We start from the raw sequence: 12,156 nt of genomic DNA, 5'->3' as shown, positions 1-12,156 counted from the left end.
ACACTAGGTTAGGGGTTAAGGTTAGGGTTCAGGTTAAGGTTGGGGATAGGAGAAGGGTTGGCTAATATGCTAATTAGTTGCAAAGTAGCTAAAAAGTACTAAATAGTTGCAAAGTTGTTAATTGCTAAAAATGCTAAATGATTCACTTTGGGATATGGGTAACAGTGAATGAGATAGAGATCAAATTGAAAGAGAGCATGTGAATCTGCTAAAATCAACAAAATAGAAATCAAACAGTGGATTACACAACCAAATCATATAAACTCTCTTCTGAACTAAAATATTATTTTGAATTGTACAGGTAGAATGAGAGGTCACATCAAACGTGTAACTGTACATCATCCTAGTGCAGTTATAGCACCCCTATACTTTGATATAAGAAATTCCAACCTTTCAAAAAACAAAAAATGAGTTGTGATGCAATGTTGTGCAGTCATAGGATATATTTGTCTGATTATTGTTTGTCATACTGTTTAATCGATTCTAACAATGGATAAGAGTTGTTTTTGTTTTCTCACATACAAATTATTTACTTTCCATAATAAATTTGCCTACTTCTGAAGTTGTGTGGCTTCACTAGGTAGGTAGGTAGGTAGTTTAACAAAATCTGGACTAAATAATTGTCAGAATTATGGTCACAGTGTATTTGGGTAGTGCCAACCTTCAGTACTGGAAATAATCTTGACACTTTTAATTTGCCAGATAATGTACAAACCACTTTTGAGCCTATATAGAAGCTATTTGGTATTTTGCCGGGTTAATCTGCTAGTCGGAACAAGGAAACTCGAAAATGTCAGACTTGTTAAATGGATGCAGTTATACACTTACCGCGTTCAACCAGTCAGCAAGTCGGACATTTTTTAGTTTTCTAATTCCGACTAGTTTGTGAACGCGGCATTTTCTTCACACGTCATCACTAAAACACACTGATGTAATCAAACAGAGACTTGGATTGGATAGAGGTCCGCGCACCAAGCTAATTAATTATTGGACATGAGTTTTCAAACTATCGTCCCAGATAGGAACACCGAAAATGCGAATGGAATCAGAATAAGTAGCTAGCTAGCTATTTATGCTACACGCATAGGATTTGCTCTCGTAAGTTGTCTTCAATATAAGCAAGCCAGGAACAAAGCCAGTTAGCTATTTGCTACACTAGCTAACGTTAGTAAATGTTGTTTGTCTCTTACTGTACTACAATACAGTGACATCTAGCCTGCCAGTATTTACACTATCCTACATAAGATTTCATGCTAGCAATTCAAAAGGGAGAACATTACAGTACATAGTAGTGTACGTTAGTTAGTCACTAAAGCAATTAGCTAGCTTATTTAGCTAGTACTAAAACGATGTTTATAGCTAGTAGCGCTGGTGTTGAAAAGCTTGAAATGATGTATACAAGTAGCTAGCTAAACTTTGGTGACCCCCCGTGATGTCACCTTTCTAACAGCCCTCTATCAGATCGCTAACTGCTGTATGTGTTTCATTTTTTAGGACGGACGGCCTTCAGTTCTGTATGGAACTGCAGAATGTGCCTTACACACACCAGTCACCATGAGATTACCAAAGTTGGCCAGTGTTTTTGTCTTCTTGGGCTGCCTGGCAGCTTACCTGATGTTTGTTAAGCGCCACTATGATGGTGTAAGGCCAGCCATCTCCAAAATACCACCTCACTTCCCACACAGATTGGGCTTGTCGGGCAGTCCCAACAGACCAACATCCTCAGAAGTGGTCAGCGGACGTTTCCAGTATGGCGTTATGTTTGATGCTGGGAGCACAGGGACAAGGATCCATGTCTTCAAGTTTCAACTGGAGGACAACGGTACAGTACATGTGTGCATTGTTGAAAACAAATATATTACACTGGGAGAGATAGAAATGTTACCTCCATACCTCTGAACCCAAAATTAAAACGTTGTCTCTCTCTTCCATCCATTAATGGACTTGTTTTGGTGAATGGTATTATGAATAGCATCTGCATATGTAGTTGACCAAAATGGATCAATTAAATGTAGCTCTCTGCATTGCTTTTAGAATTTGTAATCTATGTGCGGCAGCAAAAGTATTAATTACAGATTTGAATCCATGTGAGACATGTAAGGCTTTCAGGCTTAATTTGTATTATGTGCCTCATATTAGGCTTACGCTACCCCATACCAGGAATCTACCCCAAAAGTTACTGTAAAGCATCGCCAAATGGCTTAGTTACCGAATTATTTCAACATTAAGCTAAATAATTTAAGTGCTGTTTTGGCTTTATTATTAAACCAATGATTGTTATATTCTGATGGCTACCAAGCACCTGTTATTTATGTTGAAACAGCCCTCATTGTTTTTCACAAACACGCAACACGTCAAGTAGAGGTTCACAGAAACAATGTAGAAATTCTGAGAAGATAGAACATGTCAATTTTTATGGCAGTGTTATATAGGCTACTTTATAATATCACACCGCTTGCCATGGGTTTTCTGCTTTGGTGGTAACTATTAGCATTACTCAAATCTACATTAGCACCCTACAATTCTTTCAATTGTGAATTAAATGTCAACTGTATTTCACTGTAATGGGCTTCATGCTATTTGTTATGTCTTTTTCTACAGAGGCTCCTAAATTGGCACATGAAACATTCAGAGCAATAAAACCAGGTCTATCTGCATATGCCGATGACCCAGAAAAGGTTACCAACTTCATATATCTATTTGAAAAGAACAGTCAAGATACTCCTAAACGTAGACCATCTCTTGTTATTGCACTGATGTTATCTTTGGAAATCTAATCTCTTGGTTCCACTGTGGTTTGTTTCTTAGTGTAAAGAAGGGATCCTGGAGCTGTTGGCTGTGGCCCAAGGCAGCATTCCCTCCTCCGTATGGAGCAGCACTCCTCTGGTCCTCAAGGCCACTGCAGGCCTCCGTCTTTTGCCTGGGGAGAAGGCCACACACTTACTGGACAGGGTGAGCCTTTCACCACTGGCCAATGTCTGTGGACTCACTACGTAGATAGATTGCCATACCACAAACACTGCACAGTTCCCACTCTCTCACCTTGTGGGGTTAGCATTTCCGTTAGCTGTTTTGTTACATTTCACCCCGATTTCAGATTTTCCATAGGAAAAAGACAAGAGTTGTGCTGGGAAAAGCATGGAGGTTGGCAGCGGTCAAATAAAGAGTTGCCCACTTACAAATGAGCTAGGCTATGTAATTGCATAACTTGTCTAAATTTACCCCATGCTGTTGGTGGTCCTCCTGGTACAGTAATACCATCAGCTGAAAGCAATTAATGACATGAATGAATTGCATAAGTGACCTCTTTGTTTGATCACCTGTCAGTGTTCCAGGTCCTCCACGCCTTTCACAGATCCTCCTCTGCGCCTCTTTTTTTTTTTCTCTCTCTCTCTCCATTTAATAGCCTATGACAGCTTCACCTAAGGACTACACACCCTAAACCTGTTTAGTTTGTAGTTGAACTATTACGTGGCCAAGTGTTAACACACCCAACTCCTTTTTACAACAATGAGGGGTGTGAATTGACTGCACGTCATCCTTGTTCTAAAGATGCATAAATGTGCTATCTATACAGCTCGTGAATAGTAGTATTTATATATTGCAAAGTTGATTTCATGTAGATAATACCTTATAGAAAGAATTGTGTCATGTACAGTTGAAGTTGGAAGTTTACATACACCTTAGCGAAATACATTTAAACTCAGTTTTTTACCATTTCTGACATTTAATCCTAGTGAAAATGACCAGTCTTAGGTCAGTTAGGATCACCACTTAATTTTAAGAATGTGAAATGTCAGAATAATAGTTGAGAGTGATTTATTTCAGCTTTTATTTCTTTCATCACTCAATTTGTATTTGGTAACATTGCCTTTAAATTGTTTAACTTGGGTCAAACGTTTTGGGTAGCCTTCCACAAGCTTCCCACAATAAGTTGGGTGAATTTTGGCCCATTCCTTCTGACAGAGCTGGTGTAACTGTGTCAGGTTTGTAGCCCTCCGTGCTCGCACAAGCTTTTTCAGTTCTGCCCACAAATGTTCTACAGGATTGAGGTCAGGGCTTTGTAATGGCCACTCCAATAACTTGACTTTGTTGTCCTTAAGCCAATTTGCCACAACTTTGGAAGAATGCTTGGGGTCATTATCCATTTGGAAGACCCATTTGCCACCAAGTTTTAAATTCCTGACTCATGTCTTGAGATGCTGCTTCAATATATCCAAATAAATTTTCCTTCCCCATGAAGCCATCTATTTTGTGAAGTGCACCAGTCCCTCCTGCAGCAAAGCAACCCCACAACATGATGCTGCCATCCCAGTGCTTCACGGTTGGGATGGTGTTCTTTGGCTGCAAACCTCCCCTTTTTCCTCCAAACATAACGATAGTCATTATGACCAAACAGTTCTATTTTTATTTCATCAGACCAGAGGACATTTCTCCAAAAAGTACGATCTTTGTCCCCATGTGCAGTTGCAAACCGTAGTCTGGTTTTTCTATGCCGATTTTGCAGCAGTGGCTTCTTCCTGGCTGAGCGGCCTTTCAGGTTATGTCGATATCGGACTCGTTTTACTGTGGCTATAGATACTTTTGTACCTGTTTCCTCCAGCATCTTCACAAGGTCCTTTGTTGTTCTGGGATCGATTTGCACTTTTCGCACCAAAATACGTTCATCTCTAGGAGACAGAATGCGTCTCCTTCCTGGGTGATATGACAGCTGCGTGGTCCCATGGTGTTTATACTTGTGTACTATTGTTCGTACAGATGAACGTGATACTTTCAGGCTTTTGGAAATTGCTCCCAAGGATGAACCAGACTTGTGGAGGTCTACACTTTTTTTTTTTCCCATTTCCCATGATGTCAAGCAAAGAGGCACTGAGTTTGAAGGTAGGCCTTGAACTACATCCACAAATACACCTCCAATTGACTCAAATTATGTCAATTAGCCTATCAGAAGCTTCTAAAGCCATGACATCAATTTCTGGACTTTTCCAAGCTGTTTAAAGTCACAGTCAACTTAGTGTATGTGAACTTCCTACCCACTGGAATTATAAGTGAAATAATCTGTCTAAACAATTGTTGGAAAAATGACTTGTGTCATGCACAAAGTAGATGTCCTAACCGACTTACCAAAACCATAGTTTGTTAACAAGAGATTTGTGGAGTGGTTGAAAAACGAGTTTGAATGTCTCCAACCAAAGTGGATGTAAACTTCCAACTTCAACTGTATGTGGAAAACAGCTTCCAAACAGGGTTGAGGAAGAACTGACCTTAAGCTTTCTATCTAGGTGAGGGAGGTGTTTGGGGAGTCTCCATTCTTGTCCAGGGGGGACAGTGTGTCCATAATGGATGGCACTGATGAAGGTATGTCTGGCCCTCACCCACTTGTAGTTTCACAAAACACGTCATACCCTTGCAGGTGTTTCTAGTGTCATGTACTGTGGGACTCACATTTTTGTATACAATAAAACCTTTACTTTTTAAATGTTTTTGTTATAGATGCAAGATTCCCCCTTAATCCAATTAGAATTCAATGTTTTTACACTGCACCCGTTTGGGTCTTAGTGAAGCAATATTTCCATGGCCTTGCCAATTTATGGACATTTCCTTTTTTTAAATCCTGTGTACATCCTGTAACAACAGTATGACTTTTTGATGTAGAACATTTTTTTCTCATTTGATAGTTCTTCTAATTCATAACCATTTCTAGATGTTCTTTCGTCTTGCATGATGAATTGGAGGTAACAGAAGTTATCACAGGACTGGATCCTTGGGATCACTGATTAGGATGTTTCTGCACAGTGTTGCATTGATTCTGAGAGAGGTCACTCAGTTTGACCCTGCCCTGAATTACCCAATGCATACAGAGGCACTTAACGGGTTATGGGGGGGAAAAAAGCTAGTTAAATGTGTCAATATCCGCTTTAACCTCCATGACTAATTACAGCAAAACTTTTGACAGGAATGCAGAATTAATACAATTTGTAAATAATTGAGTTGGCACTGGACTGGAGCCCTCTGTGTCCAGTGGAGCGGCCTAGATGGTAGAGGCCCACTCTGGTCCATTACTGGCTTGTTTGAGCAACATCAAGCCTGTCACCAAACAGCTATGTTTCTGTGGCTACTAGGTTCTGGTCCTTTGGCCTGGTATTGACCATTCAATTCTCTGCAATTATTGTGGGCATTAACGCTTTAATAGGATTGTTATATTGCAATAAGATATACATTGGTGTTTTGTGTTGAAAGCCATGTTTGATATAGGCACAAAAGCAGTACATAAAATATTTTAAATCCAATCCTTTTTAAAGTAGTTTATACAAGCAATTATGGGCATGTAGGATAATGTTTTGTTTAATCTCTGCAAACCGAATATCCTCCATTTGATTTCTGAGGCTGAAAATGATGTCGTCTTACCCAAGTCTATCAGCTTGTTACAGTGGAGGTGACCTGACCCTTGGAAAATACCTTTTATGATTACTGAATTAACTTTGAAGTTCACGTTTTTGTGCCTAATGGACAAATTCCTCTGGCGTCATTGCTGAGCTGTAATGCTAAACTCTCACTCGATCCATAACCGGATTTCACTGCCTTATTATCAGTTCGATTTTTGCCGCTCTTGCCCCAGACGCTAATCCTAGTGGAGATTACACATGCTTCTCTGAATCGAACAGACTTATAAAAAAATATAAGTGGTATTTGAGGGAGGACGGAGGGATAAAGTGGGCAAAGTGTATGGTATCTAAGCGACAGTGTTTTGGTCATAATGACTACTAGCAGCACTCTTTTTAAAGTTGTTTGTTTGTAAATGTCAGTTGCTTCTTGACATCTTACTGTAAGAGTTTTATCCTAAAGCTCCTATGATATAGTTCTGAGTCCATAAACTAGGAAAGGGTTGTTAAAGGCACTAATGCACACAATGGTGTCCTACTCACTGAGTGCAAATGTATATAGCATAATCTCCTCATTTGACCTAAATAGTTGACCCCTAAGCACTGTTGCATGACTAACTGTTAAAGGTTAGACATTTCTATTTTTTGTTTTTTTTTGTTTAAAGGATTTCGGTACAAACTATGTAAGAGGGATGAGGTAATCACCATCTCTTTTTTTTCTTTTTTCTTTCCCTCACAGGGATCTCTGCTTGGATCACTGTCAACTTCCTCATAGGTGAGATGCTTTCAAACTTTGTTTACTGTCAGTTGCTAATGGCATAGATAGCATTGGTAAGGATCGATATGGAGTTAACTCCGAGATTAAAGGTGTACTAGATGTAATAGATAATATATTCCAGTGGGAATGTGACCATCTACTAGGGATGTGCATCTTTCCCTTTCAAGACGATTTGATACGTATCTAGATGCATGGGATACGATACTGGAGCGATATGTTTTAGTTTGGAACGATTCGGTGAACTAAAGGCCAAGACGTCCTGTACTGACCCCACCACCCTCAGGGGCCCTGGCCCCAAGCTCAATGTTCAGAACAGGCTTTATTCTGGTACATAAACAGAACACCAGCTAAATAGATTAATCTGGACAAGAAATGTTGATTACCTGTTATTGGATTAGCCTAGCGCTGCATCCCCAGTTCCTCCTTGGTGACCACACTGGCACGCCCCCCCCCCCCCCCGCTCTTTCTCCCCTTCTCTCGCTCTCTCTGCAGGGGGTCTCCACGGCTCTGACACACCCACTGTGGGGATGCTGGATCTGGGAGGGGGGTCCACCCAGATCACCTTCTCCCCCCAGGATGAGGTACAATAAGGCGACTACTGTGTTTGATAGGGGATGTGCATGCCCGTACACACACACACACACAGTAGATAATGAAACCAGATCTCTTCTCTAAAGCAACACAAACTACCGGGATGTCCTCTCATCTTAGGGCTTAATCAGCAAATGCCACGCTAATCCGAAAGGGCTGGTAAATAAACGTTGTTGGACATTAGGTTGGAGGGGGATTTCTTGTTCCTTAACTAGGTCAGGCCTTGTACGCGAGGGATTGAGGACCAATTTACCATGTCATTACACTGCTTTTCAAAGAGTTTAAACTCTCCCGGCAAGCCGTTCACGCCGTAGGGGTGAAATTGGTTTTGCAGATTGCAGCAGGTTTTTTTTTCTCTCTCTTCTTATTTAGTAGATCCTCCTTGTCTGTCTGATGTCAAACAGCACAGTGTGATGTTTGTTGTATAAGCTCTAGCTGGTCACCCAGGAATTGGGGTTCATATAAGAAAGCATGTACCATTCTGATGTTTTTAAATGTAGAAATGTTTTGTTTGCAAATGTATAAAGCCACACAATTTTATGTGTTGCATCTTCTCTTTCTCTCCAGAAAACCATCCAGACCTCACCCATCAACTACATTACATCATTTCAGATGTTCAACAGCACCCACACACTCTACTCACACAGGTACTATCGTGCACTATGTTTCGACAGATAATTGGGCTTTTTGGAAAGCCCTCCTCCCTCTTCATGTTAAACCTACGGTGTGGTGCATCCAGCTGCAAACGGCTATATTATTGCAGCTGTCAATATATATTTTTATTGAAATGATGCCTACCATTTTATTTTTTGTTTGCATGGAGTTTTAAGAGGGAATCTGTAGCACAAATGTATATGGCTGTGTGTGTACACTCTAGCTTAATAATATCTTATACAAAGGCTAAGTGCTAAAGCAGCTTTGGTGGGACATTTACAGTGGGTATCATAAGTATTAACCCTCCTCGGATTTTTTTCATATTTTTGTGTGTGTGTGTTTGGGATCATGGCTTGACAGCAATTTTTGTCATAGATTTTCAAATGGATTTATGTCAAAACTGTGACTTGCCGTTATTGTCCTGCTGAAAGGTGAATTCCTCTCCCAGTGTCTGGTGTAAAGCAGGTTTTCTAGGATTTTGCCTGTGCTTAGCTCTGTCCCGTTTATTTTTATCCTGAAGAACTCTTTGCCGATTATCAAGCACACCCATATCATGCAGCCACCACCATGCTTGAAAAGGAGACAGTTACTCAGTGACGTGTTGTTGGATTTGCCCCAGAAGGTTTTGCATTTTGGCCAGAACGTGTATGCCTTTGCTGTGTTCTTTTTTATTCAGTATTACTTTAGTGCCTTGTTGCATACATATGCATGTTTTGGAATATTTGTGTTCTTTTTACACTCATTTAAGTCATTATTGTGGAGTCTCTCTACAATGTTGATCCATCCTCCGTTTTCTCCCATCACAGCCATTGAACTCCGTAGCTGTTTTAAAATCACCAATGACCTCACGGTGACATCCCTGAGCAGTGTCCTTTCTGTCCTGCAGTTCAGAAGGACGACTGTCTTTGATGTCTGGTTGGTTTATTACAACATCCACAGCGTAATTAACTTGACCGTGCTTCAAGAGATATTCGATGTCTGATGTGTTATTGTTACCAATCACTGCCCTTCTTTAAGGCTTTTGAAAAGCTCCCTGGTCTTTGTAGTTGAATCTGTAGTTGAATTTCAATACTTGACCGAGGGATGTTATGGGTGTTATATGTATGGGAGACGAAGGAAGGGCTAGTCATAAAGTTATGTCAACTCATATTATTTCAGAGTGAGTCCATGTAACTTGTGTTTCTTTTTATACCATATTTGACTCCTTAACTCATTTAGACTTGTCTAAACAAAGGGGTGAATACTTACACAACGACTATTTTTATTCATTTGTAGAATTTTTTTTTTTTCTTACTTTGACAGTAATAGAGTTGTGTAGATCAATCACAATGAAATCTATTTCAATCCCAACAACAAAATGTGAGAAACTCCAATGGGGTAAATAGTTATGGTACATACTGTAGTTTAATATTATGGCACTGTGGAGGGCTCTACCTGCTTTCCTGAAATGCAGCCCTCTCTGTGCTGTTGTTCAGAGAGTGAAACACGTGTATTCTTTCTGTCCTCAGGTTAGTGTATGACCCTGCTACGTTTTTTGGCATGTTGCACAAACTGTATGACTACACACAATTCTGACACCTCTCTCACGCTCTTATTTCTGTGTATCACAGACTGAATCTGCTTCTCTTTTTTTCACAGCTACCTTGGTCTAGGCTTGATGTCGGCAAGACTAGCCATCTTGGGAGGAATCGAGGGACAGCCTTGTATGTGGTTTTTCAATTTGCTTTCATCGTTGACTTTTAAAGACTCTCCCCGTCCCGATAAATAAGCCATTATCTAATCTTTTAATAACATGGACCAAGATTAATTCCTTGCATGCCAGCTGTTGCTGTGATGTAGTTGATGCCTGGCTTTAAGAACTGCCATCAGTCGAATGCCCCGGATGCAGTTCTCCATGGGGATTTTCATTTTATACACTTGAATTTTAATCAGATTTCTTTGATACATTTGTTTGTTGTATAATCTATTTATTCTCAATGTTCCCTCAATTTATTTTTGGTTATAGGGTTGCTTTAGTGTGCCACCAGATGTCGGCCAATAGTCATAAAACCTGTTGGAGCACAGCAATTTCAGATGCTCTGTCCCCTTACGGCTTTATACTTATTGTGGAAATTGTTGGCCGAACTACAACACCACGTTAGTTCGATGTTTATTTTTGTAAAATGTAGCCTTCTCCAGCCATAGCTTTCATATATATCCCGCCTGTGTACCAAAACATGACTTATGCTGGTCAGGTCAAAATTCAATGTGCATTCTCTCTGTTCAACAGTAGAGGGCAGCAGCACAGAGCTAGTAAGCCCCTGCTTGGCCCCGGAATACTCTGGCCAATGGGAACATGCAGAAGTTCTGTATACTGTGAAGGGCCAGAAGGCAGGTACGGTAAAAAGAGATTAATAACGAACTTAAAATTAAGTACCAATTGTTACGCCAGTTAATGAACAATTAATTGCCTGTCGGATCGTGACTGATCTGACCCATTTTCGTGTGTATAAACAGTTTTGATTCTGTTTCAGGAGAGCCCATGTATGAGTCATGCCTTAGGAAAGTGGAGAAGATGCTGTATAGAAAGGTGAAGAAGGCAGGGGAAGCCAAAGATATGGAATTCTATGCCTTTTCCTACTACTATGACAGAGCTGTGGATCTGGGTGCTATTGGTAGGAACCCTACCTGCCTTTTGCCACAAATGAATATGCTGCCCAGTTTTCTATAATGATATCTTGATTTAGTAACTGAATGTAGTTCTATTCTAATCACCCCACTAACTCAGATGAGAAAACAGGAGGGACTATAAAAGTCAGCGACTACATTGATGCTGCCAAGAGAGGTAAGACGGCGCCCTCATGCGGCAGTTTTGTGTACTGTATATGGTTCACTGCTACCAAACTGAATTTTGAGTAGAAACATGACTTATCCCTTATTCATCAACGTTTGAGCATTCACACATTTTTAATAAATAAGTAATCCAAGTTCTATTGGAATTGAGTGAATACTTGCAAGAAATCAGCATCTAGTGTGCTAATTTACAAGCATGTCTTGCTTTCTCGCAGTGTGCAACGGAATGGCGGTTACTTCAGGAGAGAATCCTTTCCTTTGTCTGGATCTAACCTACATCTCTGGGATGCTGCAAGAGCTTGGTTTCCCCAAAGATAAAGTATTTAAGGTAAGAACCAAATGCAAATAAAAGCCATTTATCATTCATTCGAAATCAACTGTCATGGTGTCGCACTGAGGCTGTGCATTTCCATGGGTCTGCATCGGACGGCCAAAGAGAACTGTGATTGGTGTGTGTTTTCAGCTGGCGAGGAAGATTGACGAAGTGGAGACTAGCTGGGCTCTGGGGGCTACTTTCCACTACATTGAGTCCCTCCGCAGTCAGTGAGCTGCCAGTCTCTCCCCTCACTTGTCACTGCCATGACGTGCCAGTGATTCTGTGCTGCAAAGTATGGTCTGGGAAAATGATGATTGTACCTGTTAAGTTTTATCAAAATGTGAGTTTATATTACCAGTCGCCTTTGGATGTTGGACTTATCTTTTGGCAGGTGTGATTGTTTTGTACTTATAAAGGAATGTTAGTTGTATAGTAATCAAGCACATGGTGTATTTTGAAGGAGCATGACCTATTACATATTTGGTATTTTTAAATATAAAGTTGCTAAAATTTTAATGTCTGTACAATTGTATACGGTTCAGAATCATGAACAAAAATATTGAAGGCATATGTATTTTGAATGATAAAACAATTTGAAACAA

The 12,156-nt window shown here is 40.2% G+C and overlaps 1 protein-coding gene across 1 annotated transcript; it reads left to right on the top strand.

The window, feature by feature from the left end:
• Positions 1-910: 910 nt before the first annotated feature.
• On the top strand, positions 911-12,156 carry LOC115113296 (ectonucleoside triphosphate diphosphohydrolase 6-like). Its single transcript, XM_029640807.2, has 14 exons — positions 911-1,098; positions 1,495-1,822; positions 2,602-2,678; positions 2,809-2,952; positions 5,283-5,358; positions 7,123-7,158; positions 7,654-7,742; positions 8,320-8,399; positions 10,045-10,109; positions 10,676-10,780; positions 10,920-11,060; positions 11,174-11,230; positions 11,454-11,566; positions 11,702-12,156. The coding sequence occupies exons 2-14, from the start codon at positions 1,555-1,557 to the stop codon at positions 11,783-11,785; spliced, it is 1,335 nt and encodes a 444-aa protein (XP_029496667.1). The 5' UTR covers positions 911-1,098; positions 1,495-1,554; the 3' UTR covers positions 11,786-12,156.

This window comes from Oncorhynchus nerka, linkage group LG28 (genome assembly GCF_034236695.1).
Source record: "Oncorhynchus nerka isolate Pitt River linkage group LG28, Oner_Uvic_2.0, whole genome shotgun sequence".
Taxonomy (NCBI): Eukaryota; Metazoa; Chordata; class Actinopteri; order Salmoniformes; family Salmonidae; genus Oncorhynchus; species Oncorhynchus nerka.
This window is presented reverse-complemented; position numbering and strand designations above follow the sequence as displayed.

Coding starts and splice junctions, on each gene's coding strand:
- LOC115113296 (XM_029640807.2), top strand. CDS start 1,555: ATGAGATTACCAAAGTTGGCCAGTGTTTTTGTCTTCTTGGGCTGCCTG. Junction 11,061..11,173: donor TGTGGATCTGGGTGCTATTG/GTAGGAACCCTA, acceptor CCACTAACTCAG/ATGAGAAAACAGGAGGGACT. Junction 11,231..11,453: donor CATTGATGCTGCCAAGAGAG/GTAAGACGGCGC, acceptor GCTTTCTCGCAG/TGTGCAACGGAATGGCGGTT.